Source organism: Arvicola amphibius, chromosome 8 (assembly GCF_903992535.2).
Source record: "Arvicola amphibius chromosome 8, mArvAmp1.2, whole genome shotgun sequence".
In the NCBI taxonomy this organism is placed as follows: domain Eukaryota; kingdom Metazoa; phylum Chordata; class Mammalia; order Rodentia; family Cricetidae; genus Arvicola; species Arvicola amphibius.
In genome coordinates this window covers 51,328,920-51,341,550 of record NC_052054.1, presented here as the reverse complement: position 1 = coordinate 51,341,550, position 12,631 = coordinate 51,328,920, and the positions used below count along the sequence as shown (strand labels likewise).

The following is a 12,631-nucleotide window of genomic DNA, read 5'->3' as shown; positions in this document are numbered from 1 at the left end:
ACCCAACGAAAAACACATAGTTATCCTCCTGGATATTGGAAGTAGACAAGATTGCCGGGCAAAAATTGGGAACTTGGGGGTGGGGTGGGATGGGGGCAAGGGGAGATGGGGAGAGAAAAGCGTGAAGGGGAGGATGGAGAGAGCTTGGGGGAATGGGATGCTTGGGATATAGGAAGGGTGGATATGGGAGCAGGGAAGTATATATCCTATTTAAGGGAGCCATCTTAGGGTTGTTAAGAGACTTGACTCTAGAGGGGTTCCCAGGTATCCAGGGAGATGCCCCCAGCTAGTTCCGTGGGCAGCTGAGGAGAGGGAGCCGGAAAAGGCCAGATCCTATAGCCATACTGATGAATATCTTGTATATCACCATAGAACCTTCACCTGGCGATGGATGGAGATAGAGACAGAGCCCTACATTGGAGCACCAGAGCTCCCAAGGTCCTGATGAGGAGCAGAAGAAGGGAGAACATGAGAAAGAAAGTCAGGACCGTGAGGGAACCTTCATCTGGCGATGGATGGAGATAAAGACAGAGCCACACATTGGTGCACTGGACTGAGCTCCCAAGGCCCAAATGAGGAGCAGAAGGAGGGAGAACATGAGCAAGGAAGTCTGGACTGCAAGGGGTGCTCCCATCCACTGAGATGGTGGTGGGGCTGATCTAATTGGAGCTTACCAAGGCCAGCTGGACTGGGACTGAATAAGCATGGGATAAAGCTGGACTCCCTGAACATGGCGGACAATGAGGGCTGCTGAGAAGCCAAGGACAATGACACTGGATTTGGATCCTACTACGCATAGTGGCTTGGCGGGGGGGGGGGGGGGGGGGGGGGGGGCTAGCCTGTTTGGATGCTCACCTTCCTGGACCTGGATGGAGGGGGAAGGAGCTTGGACTTCCTACAGGGCAGGGAACCCTTACCGTTCTTTGGACAGGAGAAGGAGGAGGAGTGGAGGGGGGAGGAGGGTAAATGGGAGGCGGGGAGGAGGCGGAAATTTTTAATAAAAAAAAGTCAGCCACCTCATCACTGAGACCACAGGCAACAAGCTGTTACCCTTGACAGTGCGTGTGGGTATTGGAGATGTCATCCTGGGCCCCTCAGGTTTATACAGTAGGCACATTACCGATTGAACCATTTCCCCAGCCTGTGGAATGATTTTTCTTTATTGTAACATTTGGACTATAATTTTTGTGTCTATCAAAATAATAAAAGGAATTATTTTGTATAGAAGTTACTGTAAACACTACTATAAACTGACACTGAAACCTCAACTCAGGGTAATAAATGTGAAAATATGTACAATTTAAAAATTATTATTGAAATAAGGGAACAGAATTTTCAGAGAAAATTCACAAATACTCAGGAAGATGCATGTTTATAGACCTAATTTAAGAAAAACTAGTATGTCATGGAAATGACACTTTAGTCAAAAGTTTAAAAACATAAAAAAATACTTAGTTGCTCTTGAAAAAAGTATTAAATGTGTTACCTCAATGCATGGCATTCTCCCCGAGAAATTAGCAGATGTATAGCCAAATGTAACATTTGCTATCAGCTTTAGTCCTAGCTGACGCGCATTAAGCATTCGTGACAGGGCTCGGTCCTGCTTGTAAGCCTTCATTGACTGCTTCACCATGAATCTAGTCTTCAAAATTTCTTCAAGCATTCTTGGTAGAACACCCTTTCGTACTGAAGGCTATCATAAAGGAAAAACAAAGGAATATATAAAACTCCTCAGTCATATGTACATGCATACAGATTTTGGTAACTAAAAAGGAAACAATTATAATAATGGCCAACTTTCATAAATTGAAACATGCTACTAACAAAAATAGCCACAGGACTAGCAATTGTCATACAAAATGATCAATTTTATTTCTTTTGAAGAGGATTTTTTTCTTCTAAAACATTCCTGTATTGTTTATAATTCGGATGCGGTACTTCTATGTGAGCTCTGAGAACTCCAGGAAGCAGGATGTCAACTAGTACATAAATAACTACACAACAAATTCAGAGGGAAATGCTGTTCATACTTTGATTGAGACCCCCATCCTTCTAGAAAGACATATGGGCCTGCATCACTCATAACCAACGTCAGGTGTTAAAGATCTCACCCTAATGACCCCACACAGTGCTCTGCATGGAACTCCATTTATCTACCTTGGAAGAATGATGAGCTGGTTGACTCTGCTGACATTCAAACCTGCAGTTCCAGGGACTCTAGGTATTTCAAATCTGATGCTTAGACCACTAAGCCATCCCCTCCGGCCTATATTTATTAGCAATCTGGAAGAGGGGATGAATAATGAGGTGATAAAATTTGTTGTTGCCAAAAATAAAATCATTTGTATTAATCAAGACTAGGGAGGATTTATGAGAACTCTGGTAGGAATGAAAACCACAAAACAGTTATTAACTGATGATTCATAGCCACGTGCAAAATAACGCATGTCAAACTGAACAATTAAAACTTCAGTTATATGATAATTACATTTTTGAATATTAAAAAATCTTATTTTTATTAAGTTTTACACACTAGGTCAAAATGTAAATCAGGTTTTAAAAATGCTATTAAAGGGAGCTTAAACAAATAATCTATATGTATGACAAGGAAAATATAGTCTAACCTCTAATTCATTTGGTGTACCCTTTTGAAGCAGACTTAATGTTTTCTCTTTGTTCTAGCAATTAAAATTGTAATTATTAATGCAAACTAATAATTATTTTTATAATTACACTATTAGTGTGATTATTAGTGAAAACTTTCACACTCACATATTATGTCTTATTATAAACCCTTCCTATTGTCCTCTCTAACACTCTCCTACCACCTCTCTTCCCTTCCCCTTTGCCTTCCCTAGTAGAACCTGCTTGCTTTCAGGTCCTCTCCTCCAAGCCTATTTTCCAAATAAAAGAGAAAAAGTGATATTTGTTTTTCTGTGTTTGGATTATTTTACTTAATATGTTTAGTTCCATCCATTTCTCTGCAAATAATACAATTTTATTATTCATTATGGCCAAACACTTCTCCATTCCATGTGTACGGCACATTCTTTTGTGTACTCATCTGATGATAAATAGGATGGGCACCCTGTCTGATTCTATGACTTGGCTGCTGTGAGCAGTGCAGCAATAAACAGGGGCATATAGGTATCTCTTCTGTGTGCTCTCTTTCTGTTTACACTAGAAGTGGTGCTGGAGACCCAGTGGTATAGTTTTAGTTTTCTAAGGGGCCATCACACCACTTTCCCCAGGGCTATAATTTACTGTTCTCCCAGCTGGGTATGGGGCTCCGGACTCCTCTCACATTTGTTGACATCTGATTTCTCCTTAATGAGAGCCTAAACTACGGTGAGGTGGACTCTTAGTGCAGTTTGATTTACATTTCCCTGGTGGCCAAAGACACTCAGACCTTTCACATGGTTGTCAGTCAGCCACTGGAATTTCTTTGAGATCACAGGCTTATTTACTGACTGGATTGTGTGATCATCTGGTATTAGATTTCTCGACTCCTTTATATATTTTGGATATTAATTCTGTTGGAGTTCCTTCCACTCCATATTTTTTTTTATCTTTACTCATGATTCTTTAATTTGCTGACAAAAGCTTTTAAGTTTTATATAATCCCATTTGTTATTAGAGTTTTGAGTCCCACTTAGGAAATTGTTATCAGTATCAAAGTCCAGAAATGTTTCTCTCATGTTTTTCTGTATCCGTGTTAAAGTTTTAGGCCTTTAATTCATTTTCAGATGATTTTAATTTTAATTTCAGGTGTATTAATTATTTTACGATAATGAGTATTTTTTTCTGCATGTCTATCTGAGTACAATGCTTGTAGCTTTGTGCCCAGAGAACCCCGAGAGGGCATCAGATTCCCTGGAACCGGAGTTACAAGCAGTTGTAAACCACATATGGGTGCTAGGAATCAAAACCATATCCTCTGGAAGAACAGCCACTGCTTTTCACCACTAGGATGTCTCTCTAGCCTTTCAGGTGATTTTTATGTAGAATGAAAAGCAGAGAGATCTAGTTTCAGTTTTCCTGATATTTTTTGTTAAAGCTGACTTTTCCCCCCATGTATATTTTTTGGTATTTTTGCCAAGAATCAGATGGCTTAGATTCACACATTTATTTCTAGGTTCCCTATTCTATTCCATTGGTCTATATGCCAGTTATATCTAATATTATACAATAAAGTTTTTGTTTCTTTGGCTCTGTAGTGTATTTTGAAATTAGGTATTGTGATGTCTCCCCTCCTCATTATTATTCTTTTTGCTTAGGATTGGCTTTTGCTATTTGGTATCATTTGTGTTTCCGTATGACTTTTAGTTCTTTGTTTTGTCTGTTTGGTTTTTTTTTTCCAGTTTCATGAAAGTCACTGGTATTTATTAGGGATTGCATCAAACATGTAGCTTAATTTTGATATGTCATTTAAACAATATTAATTCTCATACACTGAAGTTTTCCCATCTTCTCATTTCTTCTGTTTTTTTTTTTTTCTTGAGTGTTTTAAAAATTTTTCTTTTTTTAGATAGGGTCCTCACAACTTAGCCCTGGCTGGCCTAGAACTCATTGTGTAGACCAGGTTAGCCTGAAATTTACAGCGATCTGCCTGCCTCTGCCTTCTAAGTGCTGGGATTAAGGTGTGGGGCACCATGTCCCACTCACTGTAATATAATTTTGACTGTCAAGGCCAAAGACAGGAAGTCTTTGGTTATAATTATTTCCAAGGTTCCACTCCACCCCCAACTATGAATATGACTGCTTTCCTGATTTCTTAAAAAGAACTATGATCAAATATGCAGAAATATTATTTGAAAAAGGATTTTTAAAAAAAAAAAACACAGGGAAACAGACAAACAAAAATTCAGCTCCAAAAATTTTAAGAAAGGAATATACCAGGAACTTATTGGTAAATATTTTAACATCTAAATTGCTAATTAACATTTAGTATTATCTCTTAATTGCTAATAAGTACACCAGAATGAATTGGAGGGTTGGTGGGATCTACTTATGAAACATTGTTTCATAAGTGTAGTATACATAAGTGTAGTAAGGAACTAGGAAAGAAGTTGGCTATATAACCTCTGAAATCTCCTATTTTCTTTATTCAGTTAGGAAGCTTTCTTTAGTCTTTCTTGAAGAGAAAGCATACATAGAAGAAAGGGACTTTTAGTTTGTATGTCTTTTCTAAAAATGCAATCATTAAATTTATTAAAGTATCATTGTTTCTAAGATGGTAACAATTAAATTTAAAATAATGTAGAAAACTTGCAGGAGGTATACAGTAAAGTAATTAAAATTTTTGCAGATAACATCTTTTAACCATCAAATTGCTAGGTATGTCTGCCAGATTATAGCAGGAGATAGATGTTATAGGTGTACACTTACTTTCTTCAATATTTCATGACTTAAAATATTTAAACCTAGATTCAACCAAAGCAAGATGATTTTTTTTTCAAAATGATTTCTTAGAAGATTTGTTTTTGCCTTTATGAGATAAAAGTCTTCAAGTTGTGTAACCTTATATGTCAACAATACCTAAACACTATTTGTTCTCTAAAGGTAAGCCACGGTTGATTCCTTTCATTTACAGGAGAGTATTACCTTAACGAAAGCTACTCCATTGGGGGACACTGTGATGTCATGCCTAATTTGGTAAAGTAAATCTGGAGGTACTCTGAGAGAGGTACAGCCAAATTTGAACTCCTCATACCTGTTAAGAAAGAAAATATTGAGCAGAGACCTTCTCAGATGACACAACAGAGCGTATAGACACATCTCTAACTGCATCACAATTCCATATCCAAACATGCACACATAAGTTCATGTAACTAGTCATATGCTTACTTGGTTCATTAAGCAAAAATTTTTCATATATGCACAACTTGCAGAAAAAGGCATTCCTTAAATAACAGTACTTTACAAGTTAAGAACTGAATATACACTAAAATACAAAATTTCAACTCAAAATATAATCATGTTATATCAAACTCCCTAAAGAAAATTTCAAGTATAATGATAAGTAATTCCAAATTTCCTTCTTTTTTTTTTTTTTTTTTTTTTTTTTTGTTTTGTTTTTTTGTTTTTTTGTTTTTTTGTTTTTTCGAGACAGGGTTTCTCTGTAGCTTTGGAGCCTGTCCTGGAACTAGCTCTTGTAGACCAGGCTGGTCTCGAACTCACAGAGATCCGCCTGCCTCTGCCTCCCGAGTGCTGGGATTAAAGGCGTGCGCCACCACCGCCCGGCTCCAAATTTCCTTCTTAATAAAAGACAGGATTAACGACAACAGTTTCTACAAATATTTCCTATGAAAGATACTACCAGATTAGATCACAATACCTGGTCTCAAGTACACAAAATCAGTAAGAAGATAAGATTCTGTACTTCTTATAGTCTAAAAAAAATATCCATTCCTTTGATAATTTGATAATTTAAAATGTTATTCTCATTGAATTTACATGAGCTAACAAAATGTAAGAGTTAATTCCATCTTTTAAAAAATCACAGCCTTTTTCTAGGAGGAAGTGACAACTGGAATTAAATCATTACTTTCAAAGTATTGCACTGAAGGCTATATTAATAAAAATAATTCTCCTGAAGAATCAAACAGAAAGATGCAAGGCTGATCTGTCCCCACTAATGACCCTGTTCATGTGCGTCGTCCATTTACAAAACTGAATCAATTATAAGATCATGTCAATTAGGAAGACAAGTGCAACACTGGGTCAGCTGTGCTCTACCCAACTCCCTTATTCTTATGGAAGTGTGAAGAAAGTCTATAATCATAACACATATAAAGCACAAGAACATGACTGGAAAAATAAAAACAAAATCTTACTTTCCCAAATTCTCTATGTGGCCAAGGCAAGTGGAAAAACAATAGTTATATGCAATCACAATGGAAGGATATAGTGACTGGAAATCCAAAACAAGAACGGAGTTGCTATAGAAGCGAGACTCGGGTTCCATGATGAGGGGAACACACTGCGGGGCTCTCATCTGGGACCTCTGCTGAACACTAGGGGTCACAGGAATATAGTTCATTGGTTTAGCAAAACGCAACATCATTGATTCCACACGGTACTGCAACAAGAAAAGAATGTAAATATATGGTTACTTGAATATATGGTAATAGTTTCCCCCTGCAGACTAATCATATGGTTTTCTACACTAAGTATTATTTAGTCAATTTTCAAGGTATCGCTGAAATTGATTTATAGATTCTTCATTTTTATGTTAAAATTAACTATCAGGACATGGAAGATTATAAACTTAGAAATATAAATCATGAGGTAGATTTTCTTCCTGGCTTCCCCACTGATAAGAGGTATCTCTAATGATACTACAAGATTCAATTATTCAGGTACTGATAATAGATACAAAGTTTGTTTTTCTCAGTGTGGGTTTCTCTGTGTGGCTTTGGAGCCTATTCTGGTACTAGCTCTGTAGACCAGGCTGGCCTCAAACTCACAGGGTTCCGCCTGCCTCTGCCTCCTGAGTGCTCAAATTAAAGGCGTGTGCCACCACCCCCCAGCTAGATACAAAGTTTTAAAAACCTACTCAGGTCAAGAATAAACATCTCATTTATGTAGTACTTTAAAGTGTACAAGAAAAATTTCTACCTGTGAACCTCTTGTTAATACATGTAAAAACTGAATGCCAAAAAGTCTGGCCATTTCACTGGTTTTTCCAATTAAGTCCAGCTGTTCTAACATCTGGAGATTTCCACGGACACGGCTAACATAATGATCAACCATTTTCCATCTGTCAAAAAAGAATCCATGCATGAATACAGATAAAGTGAGGTTACTAAAGGAGAGAGTACAATATATAAAGTATGCCAAGGAGTTAAATGCCAGAGAGCTTCAAGAAATAAAACTCAGTAATAGTACGCAAAATTTAAAATAGTACTTATGATAAGGTATCATAAGGATAACAAGTTTCATATTTCACCCTGATTTTGCTAACCCAGGCCCAGTACTCTATTTAACTTGGCAAAAAGTTACCTATTGAGAATAATACCTATTTAGAGGTGCAAGACATGCATTTAGAGAGCAGCACTATACCATACCTTAACAAACATAATTTTTAATGTTAAGAAGAATATAAATATTATTGACTGGTTTATGTATGATTCTTTCCTTGAACCAACACTCTACTGAACTACAGCGTAGCTTCCCTGTGAAGCTCTGACACAAGCCTCAGCCTTACTGTAGTTTACTTCACTTCTCTGAGCTCCTCAAAATGAAATGGGAGGGAAAGGGTGTGGGGACTGGGTGGCTGGGGAAGTGGGGAGGAGCTGGGGGAGGGAAAAACCATAAACAGAATATATTGTACTAAAAAAAAAAATCTGTTTGCTGTAAAAATTGTTTCCTCACATACATGAGAGTTGTTTTTTTTTTAAAGCTGTATCTCTTCTATCTTTACCAGAATTTAACCTTATATTTAATAAGGCAAAACACACTCATTTTTAAATACTGGTCCCCTGCCTTTCTCCTTTTGAAGCTTAAGTCCTGACAAATTAGAAGGGCTTAGGAAATACTTGGAGTGGTATAGGCCATTCCCAAACACAGACCTGGCATTTAACACAAGAGCACCAGGTAGTGGTAAAGGGGCAGGACACTTACCAGCACAGAACTTAAGCAAAGGAGCTCAGCAGCTAAGGAAGAAGCAGGAGAGTCTCTGCCTGTCTGTGGACACAGGCAGAAAACCTTTCTGGACCCAGAAACTGGTAGTTATACAAAATCGAGGGTTTTGCTACTGTGGTAAGAATAGGAATGCTGAGGAATCTCATCCTTATGCCCCAGAAAAGAACTTCCAAAGACTAAGGCCGAACAGGAGGAATGAGTAATTCCCTCAAATCCACTCTATGTCTTATAAAGACTAACAGTGAGCTGAGTGTTGTTTTGGACAACTGTAATCCTAGCACTTGGGAGACTGAGGGGGGAGCATTCCAAGTTGGAGGTATTCTTGGGCTATGTTAGAGTCCAAGGCTACCCTAGATCATGTACAGATATTGTGTCTTTAAAAAGAAGAAAGAAATCAAATGAATTGGACAAATTAGGAATATCGAATATCCTTCACAGAAACAATGGAAGTCAGAAGAAAAGGCAATCAAAATCTTTATAGTAGTTAAGAAACAGAAAACAAAGCAAAACTCAATCATAGAATGAGACAGTAAAATATCAGAAATATTTTTTCTTTTCTCCTTTTTGTAGGTAAGTGCTGGGACAATTTATTTCCAGCAAACTTGCAGTAGATGAACTACCAAAGGAAACAGACACTAACCAACCATGTGGCCTAGAAATCCATCAACTAATGAAATGAAAATATTAAGTTCACATAGACTTGCATACACAATTATTACATGGTAGATTTACTCATAGTAGCTACAGTCCACAGTGGTGTCTATTAAGAGTTAAATGAATAAACATTTTATATAACTATTACTGAATATTTAGAATGAATAACATGCAACATATTAAATCTCACAACAGTTACAACTTAAAAAGTATAGTTCAGTTTCTTCAAGGAAGTCCTACAAAAGCAAATCATTACTAATATTTCCATTTCTATGATGTTCTACCTGTGGCAAAAACAATCAGCTAATAGAAATCTAATTAGTATTTAATAGAAATCTAATTAGTATTATTGTGGATAGTCAGGCTTTGGGTAGATTGACTATAAATCTGTTTAAGTATTCCCTTGTAGATAGTTATCCTTCTTATCTGGGTACTACAGAGTGAGTATATATATATTCCTCAGTCATAGAACACCACATTTAGTCAGGTCGGTGAGGGGTGCGCCCACCCACTGTGACGGTGGGGCCAATCTAATGGAAACTCACCAAGGCCAGCTGGACTGGGTCTGATGGAGCATGTGATCAAACCGGACTCTCTGAACGTGGCTTACATGGAGGGCTGACTGAGAAGCCAAGGACAATGGCACTGGGTTTTGATTCTACTCCATGTACTGCCTTTGTGGGAACCTAGTCTGTTTGTATGCTCACCTTCCTAGACCTGGATGGAGGGGGGAGGACCTTGGACTTCCCACGGGGCAGGGAACCCTGACTGCTCTTTGGGCTGGAGAGGGAGGGGAAGGAAGGGAAATGGAAGGAGGTAAAAATTCATAATAATAATAATAATAAAAATTAAAAAAAAGAAAAAAGAGCAACACACTTTAAAAGTCTGCATTTTATTGTATGTTAATATAAAGCTCAATAATAGTGACTCAATTCTATTTTTAAAATTAATATTTTGTGTAGGAGTGCTTTGCGGGCATGTGTGATAGTGCACCATGTGTGCCTGGTGCCTGCAGGTGCCAAAAGGCACTGGACTCCCTAGAACTGGAGCTACAGACAGTTGTGAGATGCCACGTGAGTGCTGGGAATCAAACCTGGTTTTGGAAGAGCAGCCAGTGCTTAAAACTGCAGAGCTATCTCTCCAGCCCCTAAAACTGATTTAAAATAAATAAAAAGATACAGTCGCCTCTTGGGTGTGGTAAACATTACCTGTAGAGATCTGTCTTGTTATCAAACCAGTCTGACAGGACGCGGAAGGTAAAAAGGGGAAAACGCTGATGGAGAACGTGAAAGCTCACATTTTCAAAAGTGTAGTTAGTCAGAGCAACCTTTAAAAAAAGTGTAAGGCATAATTATATTTATGCAGATCATTTGTTTTTTTTCTAAGTCAATCCCAGATCATTAGGTTTTAAAAAGTCTTAATATCACTTAGAATTTTTCATGGATGACATGAAAGCCATTGTAAAGATAAAAAAAAAAAAAAAAAAAACAAGTAATCTATACATAATTAATTCAAGGTATGTATAGCTTACTGACATAAAATTTTTCCACATTAAAAATCCAGAAGTATAAAACAGTGATCCAAACTGGTCTATTTTACTTAAAACTTGTCATCTCCAAAGCAATGGCATACTTCAGGACTCGTTCTCTTTCTGTCTCTCTCGCTGACTGACAAAGGTAAAAAGCCAATGGGATAAGGTAAAGACCCAACAAGAATAACTGAGGAAGGACTGCAAAGACATGACAACAGCAGATGAGGTTCTCCTGAGAGCAGCAGGGACAGCACATGGACTACAGGTCAAGTTAGTGATCTGGAGAATAAATCTAAATGGCTTTCTTTGAATGCAGACAATGAGGGAAGCGATCTTACTGGAGGGACCATATGGGAAAATCAGGACCAGAAACTAGAGTGCTACCATACAGGCAAATTAGGTTCATACAGGAAGCTGAAAAATCTAAACGGTCAAATCTAACATAACACTCTGTTCTCTGTACTGCCAAACGACTTGATAAAATCTGAAAGCCTAGATGGAATCGATGATTTAGAAGGTCTGTAAATGTTTTTAGTTTTCAGAGTAAGAGTCATATATTCCTTTAAGTAGCTAATATATATCTAATAAAAATTATTTAAGAGGCAGTGGGTTTATCATTAAGGACTCGAAGTTCCCCAGTGGGAACAGCAGAAATTTTACGTGTAGAAGAATCACACAAGCTACAAATTGCCAAGCACCATGAGAGAAACAAATAAAAGACACAAAGATTAAAAAGGAGCTTTTGGAACTATTCAAGTTCAGAAAACATGATCTGAATATCTCTAGTATAAAGGAAATACTCAAGGCCAGTTCAAGTCCACAGTCTTGAGAGACGTATTACTACTATCACTCGATAAAAAGCGATGGGCTGGGGAGATGGGTCACTTGGTCAAGTGCTTAATGAGGACCTTAGTTCAATTCCCCAAACCCATGTAAAAAGGTCACTTGTGTTAGCACAGTTTGAAATCTGAGTACTGGGGCAGGGGTACACTCCAGACCTTTAAGAGACTCTGTTTCAAAACACAAGGTGGATGGCTTCTCAGAAATGATACCCAAGGTTTACCTCTGGCTTCCACCAACATATGCATACCCAAATTCTTACATACCACATAACTGCACACAAAATAAAATTATCCTCAAGCAGATTCATATAATGAACAGTTTCAAGTTAGATTAAATGTGACCACAACTTCAGACACAGGGCCCAAAGAAGAAACAAGAAAAACGAGGCTACATAATTTTTATAAAGAATCCACTGCTTTTTCCAGTATGATTTGCATGTGACAGTGCTCCAGAATGCTTGGAAAGTCAGTGTTTAACATAAATCCAGGATAGCTACACAATCACTGAACAACAAGGGAAAGATAGAAAGCGTATAATGAAAATGTAGTTTCAAATAGCAGACAACATTGGAGAATGAATTTTCATCTAATCGCGTTAGCTGTTATTATTCAGAGTCCAAAATCTAAAAACAAACAACTTATAGTATGAATCTTTATATTCCACATAGAAAAAAACAAACAACTTCAAAGAAGCAAATATCATCTAGTAAGCTCTACAAGCTTACTTTTATTGTGTGTGAAATAATTATTTCTACAAAGGATTGCAAATTAATGAAGAGCTTGTTGAAATTATTTAACCCAAAAAGCCTATCCAACGGGATGCCGCTATTAACTATTTCTAAATGGTTTCTCTCAAGTTTGGCCCAGTATTTAAATGTATTTATTATGAGAGTTTCCTTCCTAAGTCTAGAGTAGATTTTCTTAAAATGATAAAATTATACAATATTAAACATAAATA

General features: G+C 37.4%; 1 protein-coding gene across 1 annotated transcript in view; it reads right to left on the bottom strand.

Moving 5' to 3' along the window:
• Rev3l (REV3 like, DNA directed polymerase zeta catalytic subunit) overlaps positions 1-12,631 on the bottom strand; it is a 142,474-nt gene that overhangs the window by 32,467 nt on the left and 97,376 nt on the right. Inside the window, 5 exon segments of the mRNA XM_038338930.2 lie at positions 1,487-1,693; positions 5,605-5,713; positions 6,837-7,081; positions 7,621-7,762; positions 10,509-10,627. Coding sequence (XP_038194858.1) covers positions 1,487-1,693; positions 5,605-5,713; positions 6,837-7,081; positions 7,621-7,762; positions 10,509-10,627 — 822 coding nt within the window.